The sequence below is a fragment of the Gracilinanus agilis genome, chromosome 2, assembly GCF_016433145.1.
Source record: "Gracilinanus agilis isolate LMUSP501 chromosome 2, AgileGrace, whole genome shotgun sequence".
In the NCBI taxonomy this organism is placed as follows: domain Eukaryota; kingdom Metazoa; phylum Chordata; class Mammalia; order Didelphimorphia; family Didelphidae; genus Gracilinanus; species Gracilinanus agilis.
This window is the reverse complement of record NC_058131.1, coordinates 352947011-352958832: the sequence shown is the minus strand read 5'-3', so window position 1 is coordinate 352958832 and position 11822 is coordinate 352947011. Positions and strand designations below refer to the sequence as shown.

At 46.5% G+C, this 11822-nt stretch overlaps 1 protein-coding gene across 1 annotated transcript in view; it reads right to left on the bottom strand.

Moving 5' to 3' along the window:
• Positions 1 to 1647: 1647 nt before the first annotated feature.
• The window catches only part of SLC34A1 (solute carrier family 34 member 1), a 66713-nt gene continuing 56538 nt past the window's right edge, over positions 1648 to 11822 (bottom strand). The window contains exons 2-7 of the mRNA XM_044659820.1: positions 10619 to 10714; positions 5974 to 6043; positions 5354 to 5521; positions 3357 to 3473; positions 3081 to 3205; positions 1648 to 2573 (exon numbers count right to left, since the gene is read on the bottom strand). Coding sequence (XP_044515755.1) covers positions 1956 to 2573; positions 3081 to 3205; positions 3357 to 3473; positions 5354 to 5521; positions 5974 to 6043; positions 10619 to 10714 — 1194 coding nt within the window. The 3' untranslated portion in view covers positions 1648 to 1955. The remainder of the gene's footprint in view (positions 2574 to 3080; positions 3206 to 3356; positions 3474 to 5353; positions 5522 to 5973; positions 6044 to 10618; positions 10715 to 11822) is intronic.

Below are 11822 nucleotides of genomic sequence, written 5' to 3'. Positions count from 1 at the left end.
GGGTCAAACAAACTGGGAAAATTTGAGGAAGGGAAGATGATAACTGGAACAAGATTTGGGTACTATAGACCTTTTAGTTTGTGGATACTGGCTTGGCCAATTAGAAGTTAAACTCTGCAGGGAGAGGGGGGGATCCAGAGCCAATTGCGGGTCCCTTACTTTTGAGTGGCACAGCAGCTAGAGACCTGGAGTAAGGAAAACTTATCTTCCTGAGTTCAAATCTGGCCTAGACACTTATTAGGTAGGTGGGCAGGTCAATTAACTCTGTTTGCCTCAGTTTTCCTATCTGTCAAATGAGCCAGAGAAAGAAATTGCAAACCACTCCAAAATCTTTGCCAAGAAAACCTCAAATGGGGTCACAAAGAATTGGACACAATCTAGTCTCAGATATTTACTAGCCAAGTGGCCCTGGGCAAGTCACTTAACTCTGCTTGCCTCAGTGTCCCCTTCTGTCAAATGAGAAGGAAATGGCAACCCACTTTTTTGGCCAAGAAAACCCCAAATGAGGTCATGAAGATTTGGACATAACTGGAAAATGACTGAACTGAATTTCTTCTCATCTGGGGACCCTTGCATCCCATGAAAGGGTCTCCCACACCTGAGTGACTGCTGAGGCTCTGGTCTGCCTGCTAGTGATCAGTCTAGTCTTCTCCCCTCTAGCCTGGTGGAGTCAGGGGCAGTAAGGATGCAATAAGAGGGAGTAAGACAGCCCCCCAGCCCTGAGCAAGGAAAGCTCTGGCTGCTGAGGGGGTGATTTGATGGACTGCTGATAGTTTCAGAGATGTCATCATGGGCAGAAGCATGAGAAAAGAGCTTCTTTAATCCAGCTTCCATCTCTGCTCAACCTGAGTCAGGCCCAGGCTCTCTTTTATCCAGCCCCCAGAGGACAGATTCAGTCATCTGGGCCAGTTTCGTGACTGGGGTGGGGAGGATCTAGTGAGGTATTCAGGAAGTAATAACATTAAGTGGGGGAAGGAAAGAATTCCCAGCATAGCCCTTCCAGTGTGTAAGTGCTGAGGTCTGCTTTGGTCAATTAAGAGCCAAGATGGGAATAACAGAGGAGAAGGAGGAGGAAGCAGAGGAGGGGGAGGAGGAGGGGAAAGAAGAGTGAAGGTGATGCCAAGTCTCTGCAAGGCCCTTCCCTCCCATCCCCACATTCTTTGTTCCCTGCCTCTAGCCCTGCCTGGAGACTCAGACTCCTTCCTGAGAGCAGGATGCCAGGATTTGAGGCCTAATGTGCCTTGAGAGTGGGGAAAACCTGAGGAGGGGAGCTCAGAATCAAAGACCCTAGGTGTCTGAGGACCAATTTCCTGGTCTCCAGAAGCCAGCCTCCAAACCCAACTCAGGAGCTCCCAAGGGCCATGAAGATCCTCTTTTTCAGCATCTTTCTCATTGTATGTAGAAAGGCTTCTCCTCTCCCAGGTCCCCCAGCATATAAGGTCACACAAATGCACAGACATAAAAGCTAAAATGCTTTTTTTTTGCACACACATGCAGAAGTAGATGTGAATAGGTATTCATCCAACACCAGGTATAAACACGTGAACATGTGGATTCCTCTCCTGTCTCATGTACTTGGGTACATCAGCACGCTCAGACATACGAGAACACTGACACAGAATGCACACACACATAGACGGGAGCATCTGTGGCCTAGTCATGTTCTGAGCCAAGAGGCAGAACTCAGTTTAATCCCAACTCCACCGCTAACCAGTCGTGTGACTTTGGGCACAAAGTCTCTTTCTGGTTCTGGGCCTCAGTTTCCTCAAAGAGGTGGTAGGACTAAGGAAAATCTTTTCCAGTTCTAATATTTTATGTCTGTGTGTATACACAACCTCTAACTGTGCCCCCAATCCAGACACATACACCCCCATGCACACACCCGAACATACATAGACATGTTTTGGAATGAGCTCCTGGTAGGAATGACTCAGGAATTCCCCTTGGACCACCCATTAGAGCCTAGTGGCGTTGTGCTGGGGGAGCACCCCAAGGCGTGGGGAGGGTGTGTCTGGGGGGAGCACCCCAAGGCGTGGGGAAGAGGGTGTGTCTGGGGGGAGCACCCCAAGGCGTGGGGAGGAGGGTGTGCCTGGGGGGAGCACCCCAAGGCGTGGGGAGGGTGTGGCTGTGGGGAGCTCCTCCAGATAAACTCGGGCAGGCAGTGGCGGGGAGCGTGGCTCAGGGTGGGTACAGCACAGGGTAGCTCGAGTGATTAGCCGGTCAAGGGGCTTCAGTGAATGCATCCAGTAGGGAAGGAAATCCCAAGTCTGGAGCCACTTGGGTAGCCGGGCAGGGCTCCGGTTTTGGAGTAGGTTGACCAGAGCAACGCAGGCCAGCAGTGCCCCAAAAGGGGCCCCCACACCCACCATGGCCCGCCAGCCTGCCATAGAGACACCAAACACCAGCGAGGGCAGCAGCAGGAAGCAGATCAGCAGGTAAAGCACGGCAAACCAGCGGTACTTGGCAGTGCGCCGGCCCAGGGCCTTGGCCATGTGGATGGGCAGCCGTGTGCAGGGTATTGGGTACCACAGCAAGATGCCAGAGATATTGAAAAAGAAGTGGCACAGGGCAATCTGAAGGTGAGGGAGAAGTGGAGCACAGATCAGCATAATCGTTCTAGAACCATCTCCCTGTAGGCCCCAGGATGAACACAGGTCTAGCAGAGCCAGGGAGCCTAGATTCTAATCCCACTTCTGTCACTGACTATCCACATAACCTTGACTTGGTCACTGACCCTCTGAGGGCCTCAGTTCCTTCATCTGAGAGATGCTCAGAGAGGGGAGGTTGTACTAGGTATTGGCAAGTTCTACATTCTAAGATTTCTTCTAGTTCTGATATTCTATGTTGGAAGGACCATTCTAAGCCTTTTCCAAGGATCCTTTAAGCTCTGACATTCTGAACTGTCTGGTTTTTTAAGTTCCTTCCATCTCTGATGGCCTCTGGTTCTGCTGTTCTCTAAGCCTCAGCTTTCCTGGGCCACCAAGTCCAGGATAGTCAGTGCTTATCATTTCTCTCTAGGGGACCAAATCCCCTACTTCTGCCCTGGTCCCAGCCCTACCTCCACCTCCCACAACAGGTACCTGAAAGGCACTGGAGAGCTTTTCTCTAGGGCTGGCAAGGGCAGCAAGGATGGCAGTGGTGGTAGTGCCAATGTTGGAGCCTAGGGTGAGGGGATAGGCTCGTTCGATGCTGATCACGCCCAGACCTAGGAAGAGGTGGGTGCAGAAAGGTCAAATTCTGAGGGATCTCTGGTCACCTAGGTGTCTCCAGCTCCCTCTCTTTCTAATTCCCTTCCCTAATTCCACAACCCTTTCCACCCTATAGTCCCCAACTACCCCCAATGCAGAGACACTCACCAATGAGTGGGGTGATGGCTGAAGTGAACACGGAACTACTCTGTACCACAAAAGTCATACCAGCACCCACCACCATGGCGAAGTAGCCAGTCACCCAGGTGAAGGGATGTGGGAAATCTGTAACAAGGTACCCCACCCCATCCCCACAGCCTGTGTTAGTGGGAAAGGAGCTATTTTTATGCATCAGCTTAAATCAGTGTTAAATATCATTGGGAGACTCACATAGGGAAGATTTAGATTATGAAGAAACCTAGAGTTGAACTAGTTCAGCCTCTTTGTTTTACAGATTAGTAAACTGAGGACTACGATGGTCAAATGATTTGGCCTACATCACAAAGCTAATAAGTAGCAAGGATCCAAATACATGTCTTTTCATTCCAAATCCAGTCCTCTTTCCTTTAAACTATATTTGTCTGGTGGAGAAAAGCCAAGCTCCGAGAAACAGAGATGGTAGCTTGAAAGTCCACAGAGGACACAGAGCTAGTGGCCTATTAAGTTGGCACCCATACCTCAAGAAATGCTGATGGTTCCATAGCTGGGAATTGGAGGGTAAAATGGAAAATTATAATAATAGCTCATATCTTCATAATGGTCTAGAGTTTACTGAGTGCTAGGTAGTGATGAGAATTATGGATAAATGACTACTAAGCATCACTGAGGGTGGCTCCAGCCAGACTAACCTTATTTTCTGTGTTTTATAGGGCTACTAGGCCAAGGAAATGCTATGAACATAAGATTCCTGGACATAAGCATTTGACAGTCTCATGGTATCCGTGGGAAAATGGAGCAATTGAGGCTGGATAAACATAGAATTTGGTAGAATGACAACTGGTTGAAAACCAGAGCACCCAGATAATAAGTATAGGACTGATGTCACACCAGCCACCTTTAGTACAATGTCTGGCATCTCTGTTATTGCTGCTATTCCAGACCTGTGATTTCACTGGTGAATGGAACTTCTTAGAGCAGTGATGGGCAAACTACAGCCTGCAGGCCAGATGCCGGGCCCCACTCCCTGAAATGTTCTATCTAACTTCATGACATTATTCCTAATCTGACGAATTCAACGAGTAGGATACAATACAATGAAACTTCAAAAGATTTGCCTTAGAAACAGACTGACAGGTGAGCATTTCCTTTCCTTTGACCCTCTCTTTAAAAAGTTTGCCCATCACTGTCTTAGGGGAAAATTCTTTCTTTAATCTATGGTCTTAGACAAAACCATTAATCTGTGGTCTTAGACAAAACTATTCCTATTGGTTGATGATATGAAGATTTACTTAGAAAATCCTAGGGAATCAATCAGCAAAAGGAACAAGTTGAGACAATCGATAATTTCAGCCAAGTTATGAACTACAAAATAAAGCCACAAAAATAAATTTTTTGATTTTTTAATAATTACACATAAACATATATTTAGATAGTATTTCTACATAATAACAAAAAAATTAACAATATTAGAAAGGGAAATCCCATTCAAAATAATAACAAAACATAAAACATTTGGGAGTTAAACGTGTGGTCTTCTAGATTTGACTGGGGCATTGGGAAATTAAATGATTTCCTATGTCCATAGCTAGTATATTTAGGAAAAAGACCCAAACCCCTAAACAAGTCACTAAACTGTTTGTCTCAGTTTCCTCAACTGTAAAAATGGGGATCATAACAACACTAACTTCCTCTGGTTGTTGTATCAGAGAAGGTAATATTTGTAAAGCATTTGTCATGGTGCCTGGCAGATAGTAGGTGCTATATAAGTGCTTATCCTGTTCCTTTAGGTTGTTAGGGAATAGACGGAATAGTCTTGCCAGAGCCAGTCATGAGACTAGAGTATATGGACCTCTCCTCCCCTCTGTCCCTCACACCCCAGGATGTCCTTTCTCTGCCATATCGGCCCTCTGACCTTGGACTGTTCTCTGGGATACTGAGGTACATCTCTACCAGTTGAATTTGCCCTGTGCCCACTTTCCCTTAAGTCACCGCCAGTGCCAGCTCACCAGTGTTGATGACTGTCTGGACCACCTTGGCTACCTGTCCCTGGAGCACAGAGTTCAGCAGCTTAACCAGAAGGATGAGGCAGGTGCACAGTAGGGTAAGGGAGCCAGCAAGCAGGATCAGGCCCACAGCCAGGTCTGGCAATGAGGTGTCCACAAACAGATGCTGACCTGAAGGGGGGGCAGGACTGCTGAGAGCCTGGCAGCCAGGCCTGGAAACCTCCCTCCAGGAAAACCCCTTAGCTGGCCATCACCCTGAGCCCTGGCTAGTGCTCTAACTTAGGCTTTATTCCCCTAACCCAGATCTTCAACCTGAACCTACAGCCAGGTCTTTCACTTGAATACCCAATTGGCATGCTCAGCCCAAACACATCTAGGGGCTACCAGTAAAAGGCAGAATCAGTCTATATCTGCATCAAGCCTGCTCTCTTACCTGTAGCCATCCCCTCTTGCTCATCTTGTGCCCACTGATGCCCTAACGGAAGTATTTTGGTCCTATTTTCACTCTCCCAGATCAGAGACTATCAGGGATTTGTAGTCTAGCCTTCTGGGAGCAGATCTCTTCCCTACCCTTCCCTTTGCCCACCACCCCACCAGGATCTCCCCACGGTTAAATGACCTACATTTCTCCCCAGTGGTGTTCCCCAGGGTCCAGCTGATATTGGCATCTGCCCGGGGCATGTCAGTAACAACCTAGAAAAGGGGGGGGGAGGTACAACAGAGTCAGGGAGCTTGGCCAAGGAATTGTATCTCTTCCCCCTCCTTGCTGGGCCAAGTCTGTACACCTTAGCCCTTGTCATGGAGCTTGGGGAGCAGAAGGGTGCAAAATGTGGCAACAAAGTTATGGTAGATAAGATTAGAAAAGAGTAAGATTGGGGGGTGAGACATGAGAGGTGAAAAATAGGCTGGGGGAATGACGGTGAGTAGGAGGATGGAGATGTGCTGTTGCAAAGGAATGTGAATTAGATGAGTGAGTGATGGGGTGAAGAGGGAGATGCGTGTGTGGTAGGAGTAACACCTGTTTAACGTAGGCTGAGCTGGTCCTTGAAGGGGATAAGGAGGTCATTTGGCTTCTGGGCTGCCTGTGACCTAAAAGGTCTAGCCTACAAATAGTTGGGGTTAGAAGCTTTATAGGTCTGCAGAGAACCCCTTCCTGACCTAGCCTGGCTGATTGCTGGGGTGCCTGGAGACAGAAGGGTGTGGTACTTAATTTGAGTCTGTATGCTTTAAAAAAAAACCTCTTTACCTTCTGTTTCGGTATTAATTCTAAGACAGAAGAGTAGCAAAGGCTAGTTATTGGAGGTAAATGACTTGTGTAGGGTCACACAGGCAATGTCTAAGACCAGATTTGAACCCCAGTCCTCCTGAACGCTAGGCCTGGCGCTATCTAGCTGCTCCCATCTCCCTTTTAACATTAGAAATTGTATTTTTTTTTATCTCTTGTTATCTTCTTGTCTCTATTAAATTTGGTGGTCCATGGGTGCCCCTCTGCATTCTAATCCCTGGGATTGAACTACCAGACCCACCTAGATTTGACTTAGCTAAGAATAGAGTGAAATGAAGGATGGGGATGATATGGGAGCAAGAGCTGGTGCACTGAGAACTGCTGGGGTAAGGCAAGGTGGGGGACAGAGGTAAGCTGGAAGGATGGATGGGGGTGAAGTGGGGGTAGGAGTAAGATGGGGATGACACAGGGACAGGATTGGGGAAGATAGGGATTGGGATGAGGTGAGGGTGGGAAGCCATGGGAGTCTGAGGATGATTGGAAGGACTCTTCCTTTACATGGCACCTACCAATCTGGGTGGGTACCACAATGTGGGAAGGCTCTCTCCATTGAACCCTAAATCTCTGTTCTATGATCCCTTTTAATCTAGAGTCTTTAATGATAAATAATTCCGTTGTGCTGTGATTTGAATAAAAGGCATCATTTTTATGGAAAGACATTAATAAGTAGAAGATTTATGGCACTCCCAGGTAACTGACCTAGCAAAGCATGGCTGTCTGGACCACAAGCCCAGAGCCTGGGTGCCCTCTGGAGGCAAGCCTGAGAATGGCAAGAGTGAGGCCTGGCCTGAGCTGTGCCCTGCTGGTTCTGTCTTACTGTGTGCAACACCTGACTGGACCTTCCCTTTCTCTGCTGTGTCACGCTTGCTAATGGTTCCAGGGATCTGAGTCTTGTTCTCAGAAGGAAGGAAGTGAGCCTCCTTTTTCTCTCTTTTTCTCCCCCAAATGCCCTGTCCTCCCCAGCACAGGGATCTTCATATAGCCTTAAGCTATATGGCAATATATATAAAATATATATCATTATGAAATTTAATATATACAATTATAGAATATAAGCTACAAGTATAATATAAAATATATACAATAATAAAATATAAGTATAGTATATAATATATACAATTATGATATATAATGTATATAATTATAATATATAATATATATAGTAATAACATATGCTCTAGACCAGTGATAGTGAACACATAGCACAGGTGCCAAAGATGACACACAGAGCTCTCTGAAGCTATGCAGTGGGAGCCCCCCCGCCCACCTTCATTACTAGAAAGGCAGAGGGATTCGGGCAGAGCTAGTCCCCTCTCTCTCTCTACTGTGCCTGATGACATTTTTTCACCTCCCTCACCCCTCTGCTCAACAGCCAATGGGAACAAACAGGGGGTAAGGTGGTGGCTCACAGGCAGCAGAGCTGGAGGGGAGCAGAGCCCTCAGGCCACTCCCCTCCCCCTCTCTACACTCATTGAGGACATTCATCACTTTACCTGCCCCTCGGCCCAGCAGCCAAGTGGGAGTGCTTTCTTCCTCCCCTGTGTGGGGTGAGGGTGGTGGTAGGGCACACCTGACACTAGATGTGGGAGGTGGGGCACAGCACTTGTTCTGGGAGGTTGGGATGGGGGGTGGCATCTAGCACACCATCTCTAAAAGGTTCGCCATCACTGATACATACAATTATAATATATACTACATAAAATTACATATATAAATATATTATAAACAATATAACAGTGAGGCAATCAATATATGTATGGCCTGAACCCAATTGGACCCTGCCCAGTCAGGTTGGGACTATGGACCAGGGGCAGAAGATTGGCAAGGGCTAGGCAATTAGGATTAAGTGACTTGCCCAGGGACATCCTGCTAGCAAGTGTCTGAGGTCAGGTTTGAACCCAGGACTTCCCATCTCTAGGCCTTACTCTCAATCCACTGAGCCACCTAGCTAGCTGTCTGCACCTTACTGTTTGCAAATATGACCTCATTTTATCCTCACAACAACCCTGGGAGGTAGATTCTATTATTATCTCCATTTTACAGATAAGAAGGCTGAGAGAGACAGGTTAGGTGACTTGCCCAAAACCATGCACTGCTGGAAGCATCCCAGGTTGTATTTGAACTCAATTTTGCCTGACTCTGGGTCCAGTGCTTTATCCACAGGATACCCACCCACCTCTGCCCAAGTTCATCTTTCATTCCTTTCATCTCTGCTATTAACCTCCTAATAGTTTTTCTGGTTCTAGGCTTTCCCAGTTCTAATCTTTTCTCCACACAGCTACCAAATTGATATTTTAAAAATTCAGATGTAGTTATATCATCCTCTGACTCAAAAATGGCCAATGCTTCCCTATTGCCTCTATGAAAAAATATGAAACCATCAGCCTGGCATTAGAAGCCATTGATGCTGGATGGTATGGAAGGTCCTAGGTTCAAAACTGGTCTTAGACACTTTCTAGCTGTGTAACCCTAGGCAAGTCACTTAATCCTGATCGCCTAGCCCGATGATGGCAAAGCCATGACACACGTGCCAGCACTGACACGCATAGTCATTTTCTATGACACGTGGCCACATGCAGCCAAAGACAGAGAAGTATGGGGCCGCATGCCAAGGATGAAACACTTGCTGTAGTGTAGTGTAGACACTCTGTGCACTCTAGATGAGAATTCTACCTATATTAATTTACCTATTTTGGTTTATTAAATACAGTTAAATATTACAATTACACATTTTGTTATTTAAACTATAAATATCATGAAATTATGGTGTTTTTTTCTCGAAGTGACACACCACCCGAGTTATGCTCAGTTTTTTGGCGAATTTTAACACATCAAGCTCAAAAGGTTGCCCATCACTGGCCTAGCCCTTACCACTCTTCTGTCTTAGAACTGATATTATGATAGAAGGTAAAGATTATTTAAAAAAAAATAAGGTAATTCTAAGGCCTGTAGCATAGGACCTGGCACATAGAAGCACTATATAAATGTTAGTTGTTACTATTAATTGTGTGGTTTTGAATCAGAGGCTGGAGAACCACTTGTTAGGTAAGGTGTAACAGGGACTCCTTTTGGGTATAAGTTGAACTAGAAGGCTCCAGAGACCCATTTCAACATTCTGGGAAATGAGGGACAACTAGATGACTCAGGGGATAGAGAAAGAGCCCTGGAGACAGGAGGTCCTGGGGTCAAATCTGGCCTCAGACACTTCCCAGCTGTGTGACCCTGAGCAAGTCACTTGACCCCCATTGCCTAGCCCTGACCACTCTTCTGCCTTGGAACCAATACACAGTATTGATTCTAAGACAGAAAGTAAGGGTTTAAAAAACAAAAAGCCATTGACATATGGCTCCCAATCCCTCTTCCAGCATTGTTTTATATTTGACAGTATTTCTCACGTGCTCCTCTCTAGTCAAATTGGTCTGCTAAGCTGTTCCCTGAACACAGTAGTAGATCTCCCACTTCCAGATGATCCCTATATCTGGAGAGTCCTTCTTCCTCACCCCTGCCTTGTAGAATCCCCAGCTTCTTTCAAGGCACAACTATAGCTCATGGGCCAGCACCTAAAGGAGGTCTTGCCTGATCTCCCTCTCCCCAGCTCTCAGCACTCTCTCCCGCTTAGAATGACTTTGGAACCACTCGGTACTTACTTCTCTGGGTACCCGTGGTATGACCTCAGGTAAATCCTGGAGTTCAGAGGTTGCTTCTGTTTTTTTCTTTGCATTCCCAGCACCTAAAGCAGTGCTTAGCACGAGGCTAAATATGTATTAAATTGATGTGAGGACTCACAGCCTGGAGTCTAAGGATTCCCTTCGAGTTAAGCCTTACCCCTGATGTTCACTGGCTGGTTCTTGCCTCCAAAGGGTCAGGATTGACCACTGAGGGAGAGGAGGGAGTGGAGTTTGGATTTGGGGTGAGGGTCGGGGCTGGGATTCACCCGGGAGGGGGTGTCTGGGGCTAAGCCTTACCTGTGGAGGGGGACTCACCTCTGAGGGGCTGGGGTCACACCAAATCCGGATGAGGCTATGGTTCCGAAGTGTCTCATCTCCTGTGGCGATGCTATTGATCACGGATTTATCCAACTACGGGTGGGAAAATGAGGAGCACTGAGAGAATGGTCTGAGGAAAATCTGACCCTGGGTAAGAAGGTCCAGGACAGGTCCTCTCCCAGGGGAGGTTTCTTTCTCTTCTAATTGACATTGAACTTTAATTAGGACCACAGATCAAGACCTGGAAGGGTTTGTAGAGGTTATTTTTACTCTGTCTCATTTTACAGATGAAGAAACTGAAGCCCACAGAGGTGAAGTAACCCACTCGAGGTCATACAAGTAAGAAGAAGCAGACTTGAATTTATGTCCTTTCACTCCAAATCCAGCACTTTTTACTGGCAGCTCCCTGGCCTCCAGAGCTATTGATGGCCTTTTCTCTGACTCTTTCCTGATACCACTAGCCCATGCCAAGCCTGGCCAGGATTCCCTTTTACTTCCTTGAGAAAATTGTTCTTTTAAAAAACCCAAACACCTTACCTTCTATCTTAGCATCAGTTCTAAAACAGAAGAGCATTAAGGACTAGGGAACTGGGGTTAAGTAACTTGCCCAGGAGTCACACAGCTAAGAAGTATCTGAGGGCAGATTTGAACCTAGAACTTCCTGACTCCAGGCCTGGTACTCTATCTACTGGGCTACCTTGCTACTCCTGAAAAAAAGTTTGCTTTTGAGGAGAAAAAGGTGAACCAAATATATGGAGGAGAAACTTGTGGAATTACAAAGTCTACAATCTCATTCTGAAGGCCAACCAAGCTCCCTAGCTAATCAGTGCTACTTTTATTAACTCCATCCCTGGCCCAGTCTCTCATCACCTAGCCCTGTGATTTTATTTTCAAAGAAAGCTTCAGCCTAACCCCTTCTCTCCCACCTTCCTTAAACCTGGCTTTCAGTGTCTTCTTCCTTTTCATGATTTAATCACCCTGACCTACCCTAAAATCTCAGTGATGGGTTCCCCATTCCCCCTTTATATAGTGTCTTCCCTCACTAGAATGTAAGCTTCTTGCTGGCAGACTCCTTCTTTCCTTCTTTCCTGCTTTCCTGCTTTCTTTCCTGCTTTCCTGCTTTCTTTCTTTCTTTCTTTCTTTCTTTCTTTCTTTCTTTCTTTCTTTCTTTCTTTCTTTCTTTCTTTCTTTCTTTCTTTCT